Source organism: Antechinus flavipes, chromosome 3 (genome assembly GCF_016432865.1).
Source record: "Antechinus flavipes isolate AdamAnt ecotype Samford, QLD, Australia chromosome 3, AdamAnt_v2, whole genome shotgun sequence".
In the NCBI taxonomy this organism is placed as follows: Eukaryota; Metazoa; Chordata; class Mammalia; order Dasyuromorphia; family Dasyuridae; genus Antechinus; species Antechinus flavipes.
The window spans coordinates 76,423,675-76,437,831 of NC_067400.1; the positions used below are offsets into that span (position 1 = coordinate 76,423,675).

The 14,157-nt window shown below is 35.8% G+C and overlaps 1 protein-coding gene across 2 annotated transcripts in view; it reads left to right on the forward strand.

Moving 5' to 3' along the window:
• The window catches only part of PLEKHM3 (pleckstrin homology domain containing M3), a 198,615-nt gene that overhangs the window by 158,479 nt on the left and 25,979 nt on the right, over nt 1-14,157 (forward strand). For both annotated transcript variants that reach the window (XM_051983665.1, XM_051983666.1), the window contains one exon: nt 280-437. In XM_051983665.1, the coding sequence (XP_051839625.1) occupies nt 280-437 (158 nt within the window). The remainder of the gene's footprint in view (nt 1-279; nt 438-14,157) is intronic.

Below are 14,157 nucleotides of genomic sequence, written 5' to 3' on the forward strand. Positions count from 1 at the left end.
CCTTCTGTATGCTAAAGCAGAAATGAAGAAAAAGACCAGTGAGGTTTTATGTATACTATTCTTTCAAGTTTCTGTGACTTGCTACCTTAAACCGTAGTTCTTTCTATGCTAACATATTTTGACTTTTCAGTCAGAGTTGCTGAGAAATGATAATTAAAGGTAATCTGGCAATAAGCATTTCTTCCTGTTTGTGTTAGGAAGAGAGATTCCAGTCTTATTGAACCTGCAGAATCCTACTTTAAATAGATTTGCCTCACTATCCCATTTCTTTTTCTCCAGGTAATTGAAGGAAAGCTGGCCCCTTTCTTGGGGAAGGTCATTAAATTTGCCACCTCACATGTGTACAGCTGCAGCTTATGTAGCCAAAAGGGCTTCATCTGTGAAATCTGTAACAATGGAGAGATCCTTTACCCTTTTGAAGATATTTCAACAAGCAGGTACAAAATACTTTGTCTTACAAAATGATAATGAAATGTTATGTCTTCAAGTTTCAAATTATCCACATTTCAATCTCCTCTAGCTGCAGTGAGCCCAGGTGTGCTGAAATACTTTATCTCTGTCCTTAGCTTATGTATATTCTATTGGATATTAGGTATTGTTTCATATTTGGGTTTCTTACCATGATTTCTAGACCTGATATCAAAATGAAATAGCAATATTAAGTGATATTTCCAAATATATAATTTTAAGATAATTTGATTCATTTTTAGTAGTGAAGAACGAGGTGACACAATCTTAAAATCTTTCTAGACCCGAGTGAATTACAAGAGCAAGTCCACTATAGAAAAGATAGCATAAACCTCAATACAGGCAAGATTAGAAGTGTATGAGCTTTAAAAGAATAAAAGTAAAAGTTTTGATTGAATAGCTAGCTACATGATTTATTTTGTTTTTTACCATAGTGTCCCATAGATGCAGCACAATACAACAGTGAAAGTTTGAGGGGCACAATACAAATTGCTTTGGCTTTGTTTTTTTCCTAACTAAAGTAACATTTATGGCAGCCTAACCATCGTTAGGCTAATTCCTAAGAGAGAGCTTTTTCCCCCTTCCATGTTCACAAGGCTAAGGCTATTATTACTATTGTTCCTGAAGTAAATAAGTAATAATCCTTATTATATTTCCTTTCATCCTCCAAAGCATAAGATAAATGCATTGTGTATGCATGTGTGTGTATATATTCCCAAACTTACTCTAGAGTTCAATAATGCAATGCATTGACTCAAAACAGAAGTAAATTATAGAACCAGAAGAAGTTAAAGCATGTATAATGTAACTAGAATAGAAAGACTAACAGAAGGCTATCCTGACCATTTCCAGAATTGATGAATTTTTGTAAACAGCCTTCTACATAGGTTCAACCATTCCCATCTTATGCCAGCATCCCACTCTCCACAGCCCAGGTGCAGGTATTTTCACTTGAAGAGTTGCTCTATGAGCACTATGTGTGGCCCTCTATCTTGTGACCTCTGGAAATGGCCAAACTAGCCATGGCCTGGCTTGACTTGCCAACTCTGGTCAGAAATACTCTGCATGCAGCATCATCAAAAGGAGTGCCATCAGCTCAAAACCTGTTGATTCATAGAAAAGGAAGCTTAAAACCACATTAAAGACTTTATAAGGTATTGAATATCCTCTTGCCCTCCCCCTTTTCAGATTCTTCTCTCTAGATCCAATTTCTATAAGCTTTAAGAATGTTTGAGTCTGAAGGAGTCTCGCCAACTCTTCCTGGAATTGAATTGATAATACTTTCCAAGAACTATTGGAGTTCCCTTGGTGTTCAACTTCCAATCAAACATTGGGAGTGCTTTTAAAAAAGAAGTAGTTTAAGAACTTAAGGAAATAAAAGCACCAGTTTAAAAAAAGAAAAAAAAGAAAGAAAATATTCATCAAGAAGAGAGAATTGAAACTTGTCTCTGAATAAGAGAGCTTAGTACAATGATAAAAATGTAAGATATAGGGATGGAAGAATTGATTTTTAAAATTTATATAAATACAGAGCAGATTAACTGAATCACCAGTCCACTATTTGTACTTAAAATTCAGTATTTCAGGGAAACAGATTTAAAACTTTTTAAACAGCATAACTGATCTCACTAGTATGATCAAAATTCTTTAACTATGTTCCTCCAAAAAAAGCGCTAAAATTTCAAAAAATATTTGATGAATAACTTTTTAACAGACTTTGAAGCTTTTCTTTGTGCTTCACATCATTAGATTGTACTCATGGGTAGCCTATTATGTTGGGTTAGATTTTTATTAAGCCTGTCATGTACCCTGTACCCAATGAGCTTCTTTTTCAGGAGTTAATAACTGTATCAGTTAATTTCATTAATTTTTCACTCATAATTATAAATGTTCAAGATATCTCTTCAGCCATGCCCTCCTTTTTAAATTATAGTTAAAAATCATATTTAGAAGGAACTACTAAAAACTCTATCTTGGGAATTCTTAATAATAATGTTGTTTTTTTTTCTCAAGAAGATTAAATGCAAGTATATTGCTTGTATGAACAGGGAACAGTTAAAATAAAAGATTTCAAGATTTTAAAATAAAATTGAGTATTTGAATCTTGAAATATGGGTCAGTTCCTCAGCCTCAGGATTGCCTTATCTTGACATAATCTAAAACACAGAATCTTTCCAGAGGCCAAAAACTACATTGCAAGTTTAGGAGAAAAAAATAAAGATCTGTTAAGACTTAATAATAAAACTTTAAATCCAGAAGGAAATCAAAGTGAATTTATTTGACTTAATTAAAGATACAGATGTACTCAATTTAAGAATTATTAATGAGAAAGTTGGTTAAATTAGGTTGGTTAGTTCAAGAAAAAGAAAACACATTGAAATCAAGATGACACAGAATTGAGATCCTTAAAGTCATCTTGTTGCCAAGCCTGCATCCTGAAATTTCTAAATTACTTTTCTCCTCTAAAGATTTCTTTCTGTATATACCAGGGATGTGCTTTCCATCTTTATGATCCTGCCATTCCATGAGTCCTGATGCATAGCACTTCATCTAATATAACAGCAATTCTCCATAAGAAAAACTTGGACAATATACTTTGCAACTGCTTCCATTCTGTTCTATTTTGAGTGCTTGAATTTTCTTATTTTTATATTCCTTAAATCGTATTTGCAAATATGGAAGACAATATATTTCATAACTGGCATGCACTTAGTTATGCCTTCAATAGGTTTTGAATACATGTATATATCTTATCCCAATGTGGGACATAATAGAAGGAGTATTAGATTTGTAGAGGAAATCCATCTTTCTGAATGGTCTACTTTCTTCTTGAGTGACTGTGTCATTTAACCTCCCAGGACCTTCATTGTTTTATCTGTAAAATTCAGGGATCAGACTAGATGACTATTATTGTCCTTTCTGACTCTAAATCTATTTAATATAATGGACACCCAAAAAATTGGATTTTTAAAAAATTAATTACAGTTCCCAAAAGCTCTCTAAGGAGGCACCAAATATGTATGTGTCCTTTAAGGTTTCTGGAAAATCCTGGATTTTAAGAAATTTAAATAAACATGTCACCAGAAAGTTTGCCACTAAGTGACATGTTGGGGTGAGAGAAAAAAGCAGCAGGTTATCTCCTAAGAAAGAGGGGCTTTGTGAAAAGCAAAAACAAGAGAATGTTGTGTATGTAACAATAATATTGTTCAAAGAATAACTGATCAACTAAGCTATTCTGAGTGTTATAAATATTCAAATGCACTACTAAGGACCTATGAAGGAAGATGTTTTCTACTTTCAAAGAAAGAACTGATAAATAGAAGTAAGCATAGTATGTTTTTTTTATATATGCAGATATAGATGAATACACACATATGTGCATATCTGTCTATATTTCATTTATATACATTATATATGTATATGTACACATAAGTACATATACACACACATATATCTGTATTAAATGGTGGCTCCCTCTAGTGTGGGGTAGGGAGGAACGGAGACAGTTCAAAACTTGAAATGTAACAAAAAATAAATGTAATTGAATTTTTTTTTTTTAAAGAGGGGCTATAGTCAATATCAGTGGGGAGAGCAAGAAAGTTCCCTCTGATGAGCTTTTGAATATGAATCTTTTGAAGTCCTGAAAAAAGCCAAAGAGACTTTCCTATAAGTGGGGAAATTTTTTAAATAATATAGAAAATTGAATGCTGTACATAATAAATGTGGAAGGAACACTGTAGGTTCATGTGAGGCAACAAATATAATACTTGATGTGAGCCTCTTGTGAGGATTGCTGTGGGTCATTTGTAGACTTTTGCCTAATACCCCTAACACAAGGCTTTTTAACCCCTTTTCCCCTCTGGCAGTCTGGCGAAATTTAGAAACCCCTTCTCAAAGTGTTTTTAAAAGCAAAATATAAAGGTCATAAGAAATCAAGTGAAATAGTCATCAAAATTTTTTTTTTAAGTTCACATATCTCAGGTAAAAAATGGCCTTCACCTAGACTGATGAGCAGTCCAATAAAAGAATTTGTTTTGGTTGATAATCTGTTTGTCACAAGGACTTTGTTTTTCTTTCTTTTTTTTCCTCCAATAATTGAGGAAAGGGACGATGGGAAGAGGAGAGAGGATAGTGATAAGAAAAAAAATGGGGGGAAGGAGAAAAAAGGTCATTGAAGCATTTTTAAATGTATAGAATAATAATTGCTAGAATTTTATCATCTCATTTGATCCTCACAATAATCCTGTGAGGTAGGTACTACCCCCACTTCCCAGATGAGGAAACTAACAGTGAAAAGTTTAAGTAAATTACTCAAGGTCATACACCTGGGTAAGTGTTCAAGGCAAGATTTGACCTCAAGTCTTGGTCATTTCATTTCAGTGAAAATTATATTTTAACAGAGAATCTTAGTTTTAGGTACATTTTTTTTTTCTGATCTACCTTACATGTGGAAATAATGTTATTTGGTGTTAAGTTCAGAATGTTTTTAAAATGTGTTTAAAAACCACAGGTCAGTGTTAGGGATAGAGATGGTAGCAATGGAATAGAATTTTTCTCTGAATAGAACTAAGTAACCCTTCATATGTTTGCACCAAGGATCTCAGCCTCATTAGCAACATACATTTGCCTAACTAATTGAACACTATATAACCAATATAAAATATATATAAAAGACATATCTTTTAACGATATCTCTCACAAATGTCAATTCAACATTTTAATATGTGGGAAAGTGGCCAAGACCAGTTACAGAAATGTTTGATTGGACTTGTCTTATAAAATGAGGCTTGCATTCTCCCCCACTCCCCCATTTCTACTATACTGTTTATCCCTTTTTTGTTGTTCCCTTTTCCTATGTTTTCACTGTGGTGCTAGCTTACAAGTGGGAGAGCCCACCATAATCTAGCATCAAACCACATTGTTCTCATCCATCCCAAATTCCTGAAATAGCAACTGAATTCAGAGAACGTGGAGACTTCTGGAATGTGTCTGACCTTGGGATCGGGCTGCCCAGGCATTCTGCACCACACTGTAATCTCCCCTACCTCCCCTACCCTACCTATCACCTTGGTGATAATGAGCCTGCCGGGGCATGGACTTTGTTCTTTGGCTTGGGCCTGTCTCTCTTTATTTAAGTTCTCTGTACCGTAGGAGAGCTAGCAAATGGCCAATGGTAGTAAAACCATATAGAGATCAGGTTCAAAATAGAAACTGCTTTATAACGTATTGAACATCCTTTCTTCACATATGTCTAAGAGGTACCATTTGCTTCCCCTTCTCTTACAGCTAAAACTATAACATGGCAGAGAAAGTGCCAGCCTGAACAAAAAGATTTCCCTCCATTGTCTATGCCGATAAAGTCAGAGGCGCCTCCCTCTGTTTCTGTTCCTGCAGCGCTGGGCCCAGCCTCCAGCCGCCCAGCATGTTACCCTCTGACTGCTCCATTTCACCTAGGGAGTTGCTAACTAGTGGCAAGAGACAGGCAAGGAGTGAAGAAAGGCACCCAGATGGTTTGGCGTGAGATTGTCATTATTTGATGGGATATTTCTGAAACTATTAAACGTTCAACGTGCCATAAACTTTATGAAAGAGCCTTAATGTTTTAGGACAAGCTGCTTTCTGCAGTTGTGTTTTGAAGGATCAGTCCAGGTTCAGGCAAGTAATTTTTAGAAAAAAAAGGGGGTTGGAGGGAGGAAGCACAAGAGACCCTGCTTAAAAGCTGGCCTATTTTCCTTTGGTCCCCTTGTTTGCACAGCCTTCATTTTTGTCAATCCTTGGGCAAACAGAGTGAATACCTGGATTATGCCCTCATCTGGGCTTGAATACACATACATTACATACCCTTCTCTCACTAATCAGCATGACACATTCCTTTGTTAGTAAATGGTTCCAAAACAAACACAATCAGTGCACCTAATTAGCAGGTTTGTGGGCTGTGCTTGGCAGTCTTGTTACATCCTGTTCAACAATAGAGAACAACAGCCTCTGCTCTGTCAGGCTTAAGGGAAGGGAGAGCTCACCCAAAGTTATAAGCTTTTTTTAATGATATTTCCTTTCTGTGGCTTTTCTTGGGAGACAGCCACTCAGTGCATATTGTAATGAGGTGCAGGAACCTCGAAGCTGCAAAAGGAGAAATTGTCTCATCTTTATAAGTACCTTTTCTGTCTTACCTTTTTTTTTCTTGCATTTGTTCATTCTCCTCTCTCTTTTCATGCTATTTTCTTCGAGAAGCAAAGAAGGGAAAACATAAACTTCTTTTGCTGTCGGGACTGGCACCAAGGCCCACGGTGATGTTTCCTGACTGTGTGTAACCTGTGGCAGGTCACTCATCCTCTCAGAATAGCCTCAGATTCACTGTCTCTAAAAGTGACTTCTCTAGGACTTTCTGACTTAGGCGGTTGTTTTGAATTCACTTTGTAAATTCTAACGTGCTGTACAGTTGTTGTGGTTAATTTATCATTAAGCTGGCTGGGTTCTAGCAGGCTTCTGCTGTGTGTAGTTATTGTGTTTACGGAGAACAAACACTATCTGATCCAGACTCTCTCCACCTGCATGTAGCAGTAAATCACAGCAGAACAGGTTTCTTCTGTACTTAGACTAGGATTGATCTGAACTATGTTCATGCTGGTGTTAACCTATTATTGGGGAAGGAGCTACTCTGGACAGTTTCATACAGTGCCAGCTCATTGAGGTTTTTAGTTTGTCTCGGACCTTAAATTTGGCTTGTGAATTGGCCCAGTAAGCCATTGATGGCTATGTCAGAGTGTTTCAGCGTGTTTGCTGACATAGTTGATGTTAATATGTCCTTCAAGACCAGTGTGACCCTTTATACCATTATCATTTGTTAAATAAGTAACATTTATTCAACAGTTCTGCTTATTAATACTGCAACTGCATATCTTAGAATTTAAATTACTTTGTTATTTTAAAAGAAGAATATCATATTCATCTTTCTAAACATATCAGTATTTATTTTGAGTTAAACATCTTTATGTTTAGATACATGTATCATTGTCATTGTCGACTCATTTCAGTCGTGTCCAATTCATCATACCCCTTTTGGGCTTTTCTTGGCAAAGGGAAAGGCATTGTTTGCTATTTCCTTCTCCACATCATTTTACAGTTGAAGAAACTGAGGCAAATAGGATTAAGTAACTTGTCTGAGATCAGACTGACCTCAGGAAGACAAGCCTTCCTAATTCTGTACCCAGCATTCTAGTTTCTTTGCCATCTCCCCATCCTCAGATATGCAATGGCTTTTTTTTATTTTTGAAGGAAAAATAGTCAACTGTAAACTCTATCTTCCAATTATTTAGTTTGGATTTTTGGTTGATTGTTAATTATTTCTGCCCTTAAGCCAGACACAGTAGGATTTATATAAAATAACATTTTATGTTTGCACAGTGTTTGAATGACCACACATAATTTGTTGAAGCATTGTTGTCATATACAAAATGTTATCATACTCAAAATGATTTATTAAAGAATGCCTGCTTAGATATCCATTGCAGAGGCAGTTCAGGAGTTCTTAATATAAGATCTGTTCTTGGAGTCATGTTGTAGCTATAAATATGATAGTATGATTGTATCATTTAACATTGGTTATTTACATAATTATTTAACAGACTTTTGACTGCATCCAATAGTTCTGAAGCATTGTGATTATAGCATAGCAAGGATAGTGACTTTCCTTTCAGCAAGTATTAATTTACTGTAAACATAATGCTGTCCTCTACTTGATTTTGATTTACCAAAATAGTAAACACTTTTTCAGAAACTATGTCTTTTTTTCTTTGTACCCCCAGGACCTAAAATAGTGCCTTACAGAGTAAATATTTGTTGAATTAAATTGAATTATCTAGTATTTTGAATTTGTTTTGCACCTAATTTGTTTCATGAAAACACATTCAAATTGTTCCCTATGCCACTATCTCAAAAGTAAATGGCAGCTGGTTAAAGTCTTCAAATAAATGGGTGGGTGTCTTTGGTAATTTTTAACAGGTTTAAATGAAATTGTTATTTCCAGAGAGGTTACAAGAGAGATAGGTGATTGAGTAGATAGAGTAAGAACTACAGTTCACTAAACTACTACCTACTAAAACTTTATGAGTATAGAGATCATGAAACTTTTTGACATATTTTAGATACTGATTCTAGACATCAAAGGATATTTTCAAACATATCAATTATTTCCAACATGCATTTTGTTGGTACAAAAAATCATGCCCAAATTCAAATTAGACTTGTTACATCCAGAGAGAGCTGTGAGAGAACTATGGCAATTCAGTGTGGACCAAAGTATAGTATTTTCACTTATTTGTTTGTTTGTTTGTTTTTTCCTTATGTGTTTTTCTCTTTTGGTCCCTTTTGATTTTGATTTTTCTTGCACAGCATGACAAATGTGGATTTTTTTTTTTAATTGCACATGTTTAACCTGTGTTGGATTGCTTGGGGAGGGAGTAGAGGGAAAAGAGAGAGAAATTTGGAACCCAAGATTTTGCAGAGGTATATGTTGAAAACTATTTTTGCATGCGTTTGGAAAAACTATTCAAAGCTTTACTGAGCAATATTTAACAATTAAATTATAATAATATTTAAGTCATCTTTTGGTGTATGCTTTTCCCCACTCATGAGACTGTAAATAAGTAACTTGACTGCACAATAGGGAAGAGAGTGAGTATTTACCTTTCCATACAAAAAAATGTTGACTTTTCAGACTGAGCTCTATGTTCTGAAATGAATAGTTTAATGTTTTAGAGTTAGAAGAAGTCAAACTTAACAATCTGGCTTACTCCTTCCTTGAAATGTATTCAGAAACAACAATTCAGTGATAGTGTGTGTGTGTGTGTGTGTGTGTGTGTGTGTGTGTGTGTGTGTGTGTGTGTAAAATTAAATAGTATTTATTAAGTGTCTTAGGATATATTAGTATAGAAATTTAAAATGCCTTCCTCCTAAAAACTGATAATTGAAGAGGGCAAATCTATTTAAAGTCATATTTTAGGTAATGGATATATGTGAATTTTAAGCATTTGAAAATAAAAGAATATAATAGTAGATAGTTATAATAGAGAAACTTGGAAATTGAAAGTATGAAACTGTCAAACTCTTAAGACCTGTTTCTTTTTCTTAAAGACTAGTACAGTTAATCAACCACTAATCAAAATGATTTAGAAAAAGATGAAAATCGAATGAGCAAAATTAAAAATTATTATAGTGAATCCACACACAAAAATAGAGCATTATTAGAAGGTCCTATATCGTAATATATGCCAGGAAAATTGAAAATTCAAAGAAAATTGATGAGTACTTATAAAAATATAAAATAGCCAAATTAATAAATAAGGAAAAGAAATCCAAAACAACAATCTCAGAAAAAATAAATTGAACAACCCGTAAATGAATTGTTGGGGTGAGGGGAAAGGCGGAGGAAGGCTAAACCAAGTGGGTTTACAAGTAAATTCTATCAAAGTTTAAAGACTTTTAATTAATAGCAACTGCAGATCATGTAAAATACCCAACAACTATATGAAAACAATTAAGAAACCTTTCACACAATTGTGTCATCTAAATAATTGGAGAAAAATTAATTGTTCATGGGTAGACAAACCAATTAATAAAAATGACAATTCTACCCAAATTAATATATTTATTGAGGGGCATGCCAATCAAACTACCAAAAGATTATTTTATATAAGAAAAAAAATAATAGTAAAATTCACTTGGAAGAACAAAAGATAAATAATATCTGGAGAATCGATAACCTACCTTCCTTCACTTTTTTTTTTTTTTGTTATCAGTACAAAATCCCAAACTGTATTACAAAATAGTAATCATCAGAGCAATCTGGTACTAGCTGAGAAATGGCAGTAGAATAGCAGAATAAGTACGCAATACTCAGTAGTAAATAACCATAATAATCTAGAGTGTGGCAAATACAAAAATTCAAGCTTTGAGGACCACATCTCACTATTCGACAAAAATTTCTGGGAAAATTGAAAAGCATTTTGGCAAAAGCTAACTATAGACCAACATCACACACCATGCAGCAAGATATCATCAAAATGGGTACATTATTTTGACAGAAAGAGCGATATCATAAGCAAATTAGGGAACATGGAAAATTTTTCCTGTCACATCCATAGGTAAGAGGAGAATTTATAAACAAAAATTTATAAAACAAGAGAGAATGAAAAATGGATAATTTTGGTTACATTAAATTTAAAAGTTTTTGCATAAACAAAACTAATTTGGCCAATGAAAAAAAGAATTATAGCAAGTTTCCCTGATTTAAAACCTTATTTCTCAAATATGTAGAAAACTAAGTCAAATTTATAAGAAGAAAGTTAGTCCCCAACTGATAAATGGTCAAAGGATATGAACAGGCAATTTTCGGAAAAAGAAATCAAAGATATTGTAATATGAAAAAGTGTTCTAAATACATGCACTTGGTCAGTTTTTTTTATATTTCACATTTTTTCCTGGCATTTTTTTGTTCTTCACCAAAATGACATAAAGAATTTTTCTCTATATATGTTATAAAGTCACACTAGCACCAAAGTTACCTTTCCAAAATTAACTAAATCTTAGATTGATTTTCCTTCAGAAATATAGTGAAAATATCCTTCTTGTATTCTACTTGAATAATGAGAAATAAAATGTACCTGTATATCCCTGACCTTTCTGTCCCCTTTTAATAAAGTAAAATTATAAATCGTAACCATTTAAGATTTTTATTCTAAAATATTAGCATTGTTCAGACTTTTGTCTTTTCATTGAGATTCATTTATAAAAATTAGCATCATCATTTCAGTAATATTATTTAAAAGTTGGGTTTTTTACTGTAATGAATTATAGTATGTAAATTTACAGAGCAATGTCACAGGAGATGGCATTAGCTCCCTTGGGCTTAAAAATCATTTCTAGGCAGAATGACTCCGAGCTATGTATGTCCATATCTAGTCTCCTTTCCTAAACTCCATAACCAACACCAACTCACTACTGAACATCTTCAACCAGTTCTCAAATTTCACATCTATAAAACTGAACTCATGATTTTTTCCTCAAGACTCTTTCCTCTTCCGTGCTTTCTTATTTTTCTTGAGGGTATCACTATTCTTGTCACCCAGGCTTGGCGTTCATTTTTTCATTTCTGGCTTCCTCATCCCTGGTATTTAATGATCTTGGCATTAAACCTCTATCTTCTCCCTTAGTTCCTTATCATTCCTCTCCTGGACTGTTGCAGGAATCTCCTAATTAGTCTGTTTGTCTCTATGTCCTTCCTTCTCTGATTCATTCTCTGCAGAGACGAGGTTAAAGATTGGACCTGTGATTTCACTAATATTGGAAACTCCTAAGCAAACATTCTCTCTCAATTAAAAGTTGGCATTTTCTCTGTAACTGAGGATCCTGGAGCTGCCCAGAGCCCTGAGAAGCGAAGCACTTTGTCTGGAGTCATCAGTATGTGACAGTGGCAGGTCTTGAAAACTGTGATTCCGGAAAGAAAAGTCTGTCCAATGTATGCCCTAGTCCAAATCTTAGTAGCTGTGTGTAGATCCCCAGGATGTATTCCTTTGATTCTTCAATGAGATCAGCGAGTGGGTCACAATCTTAATGAGATCAGCAAGTGGGTCACAATCTTGTTCTCCACCACAAAGCAGTCCTTGTAAAGGGGCCATACACTTCAGCATATACGCTGATGCTTCCTTGACCTCTCAATTCCTCAACCAATTTCATTTCATGACCTCCTCCATTTTGCTTCAACACATAGAGATGGTTGTGCCCTTGGTCTAACACAAATGAGCAACCACATCCATGTTCACAAACTATGAAATTCCTCTACCTAATTATAATCTTTTATCATTGCATCCATATGCTTCGTGTCTCCAAATCCTGTTTTTCATCATCACCATGACCTCTAATCCTTCCACCCTTCAATTCTTTCACAGGTCATGACAGCCATCACCCCACTACTGGCAACACTGATCTGCCTTTCCTATCAATTAAGTTCTGCAGTGCCTTCTATCCTCAAATCCCCCCTTGTCCTATTGCAGATCACAGTGGGTAAAAACCCTGCCCTCCTACATTCCTATTCACATATAACAGAATGGAGCTGAAAGCAATCATGAAACCGTGCTGACTCAGTCTAGTCTCAGTTGGGCCCTTGCCGTAGCAAAGCAATCCTTTAAACCTACCCCACCCCGCTCACCCCACTGTGGCTTGCAAACATTCTCATCTCTTCCCCAACCCCCTACACTGACCTACAGCCACATATTGGCAATTACCTTTTAGACATCCCACACTGGATGACCTGCAAACATCTCAAGTTCAGTGTGTCCAAAGCAGAATCTGTTCTCTTTCTCCCTAATCTCTCCCCTCTCCAAAATTTCCTTATTTCTGTCATGAGAACCGTTCTCCCAATCAGTGAGACTTGTACATATCCATTGTGTCATCTTGTCCACTTTGATCACTTTTCTCCGCCATGCTCCTTTCCATCCACTCATACAAGCTTCTCACCTCACATTAGGACCATTCTCAAAGCCTTCTGGTTGTTCTCCCTGCCTCAAGTATCACCCCATTATAATCTGTCTTCCAGTCAGCTTCCAAAGAGCTGTTCCTAAAACATAGATCCCCTGTTCTGTAAACTCTTGTGGCTTTCTGTTACCTTTAGGATCAAATGTAAAAGCTCCCTGGAATTCAAAGCCCTTCACAACCCGAACTTTTCCTGCCTTTCTAAACTTCTTACACTTACTCCCCTCCAGGCACTCCCCAATCCATCTGCACTGCGTACATGTTGGTTGGATAGCTCCCCCAAATTCCAACCTGTGCCTTTTCACTAGCTATCTCCCCTTACTTGGATTTCCCTCCTTCCTCACTTCTGTCTCCAGGCTTCCTTGAATCCTCCAACTGCTGTACCTTCTCTCCTAGAATACCCTCTGTTCGTATCATCTATATCTGGACATTGTCTTCCCCTGAGAATGTCAGCTCTTTTTTCCTTTCTTGCTAACCAATGAACTGGTGCACAGTAGATACATAAGAAATGCTTGTTAACTAACCATTAACCATTAATAGATTTACTCACCACAAAGCTGACCACCAGGGCACCCCTCTTACCTAACAGATAAAATACGACCCTTCCCCTTCTCTCTAGACTTCTTGAACTTAGAGTCCCTTTCTTTCATACATCCTCTGTCCTGGACAAACCACCCTTCTTGCTGACCCCCATACAGAACAGAGGATTTCCCATCTCCACATCTATGTTCAAGTCATTTTGTATATCTGGAATTGGTTCCCTCCATGGCTCTCCACTGTAATGACCACGTATTTAAAATCAGCCGGAGTCAGGAATTCAGGTTAAGGGAAAAATCTTCAATATTTATTGAAGTGAAGAGGTGAATAAAGATTGCGATAGCAAATATAGGCAGCTGCGACAGGAAGCCAGCTAAGAGAGAGAGACGCGAGCCGAGCCAACCGTGGCAATCGCTATCCCAAAAGTCTCTCCTCCCCTTCCTTTTCCACTCCCCTGCCTCCACCCACCAAAATCGTCATTTCCTATACAACACATCAGGACTTGCACAAAGAGTGGGTGGGGGCCATTCTTTCTCCAAGCTTATATATTAATAGAGTATGGTCCAATTACTATTTAGCCTCATGTGCTTGGGACCTCAGTGCATCAATTCAAGCCTCAGCCCA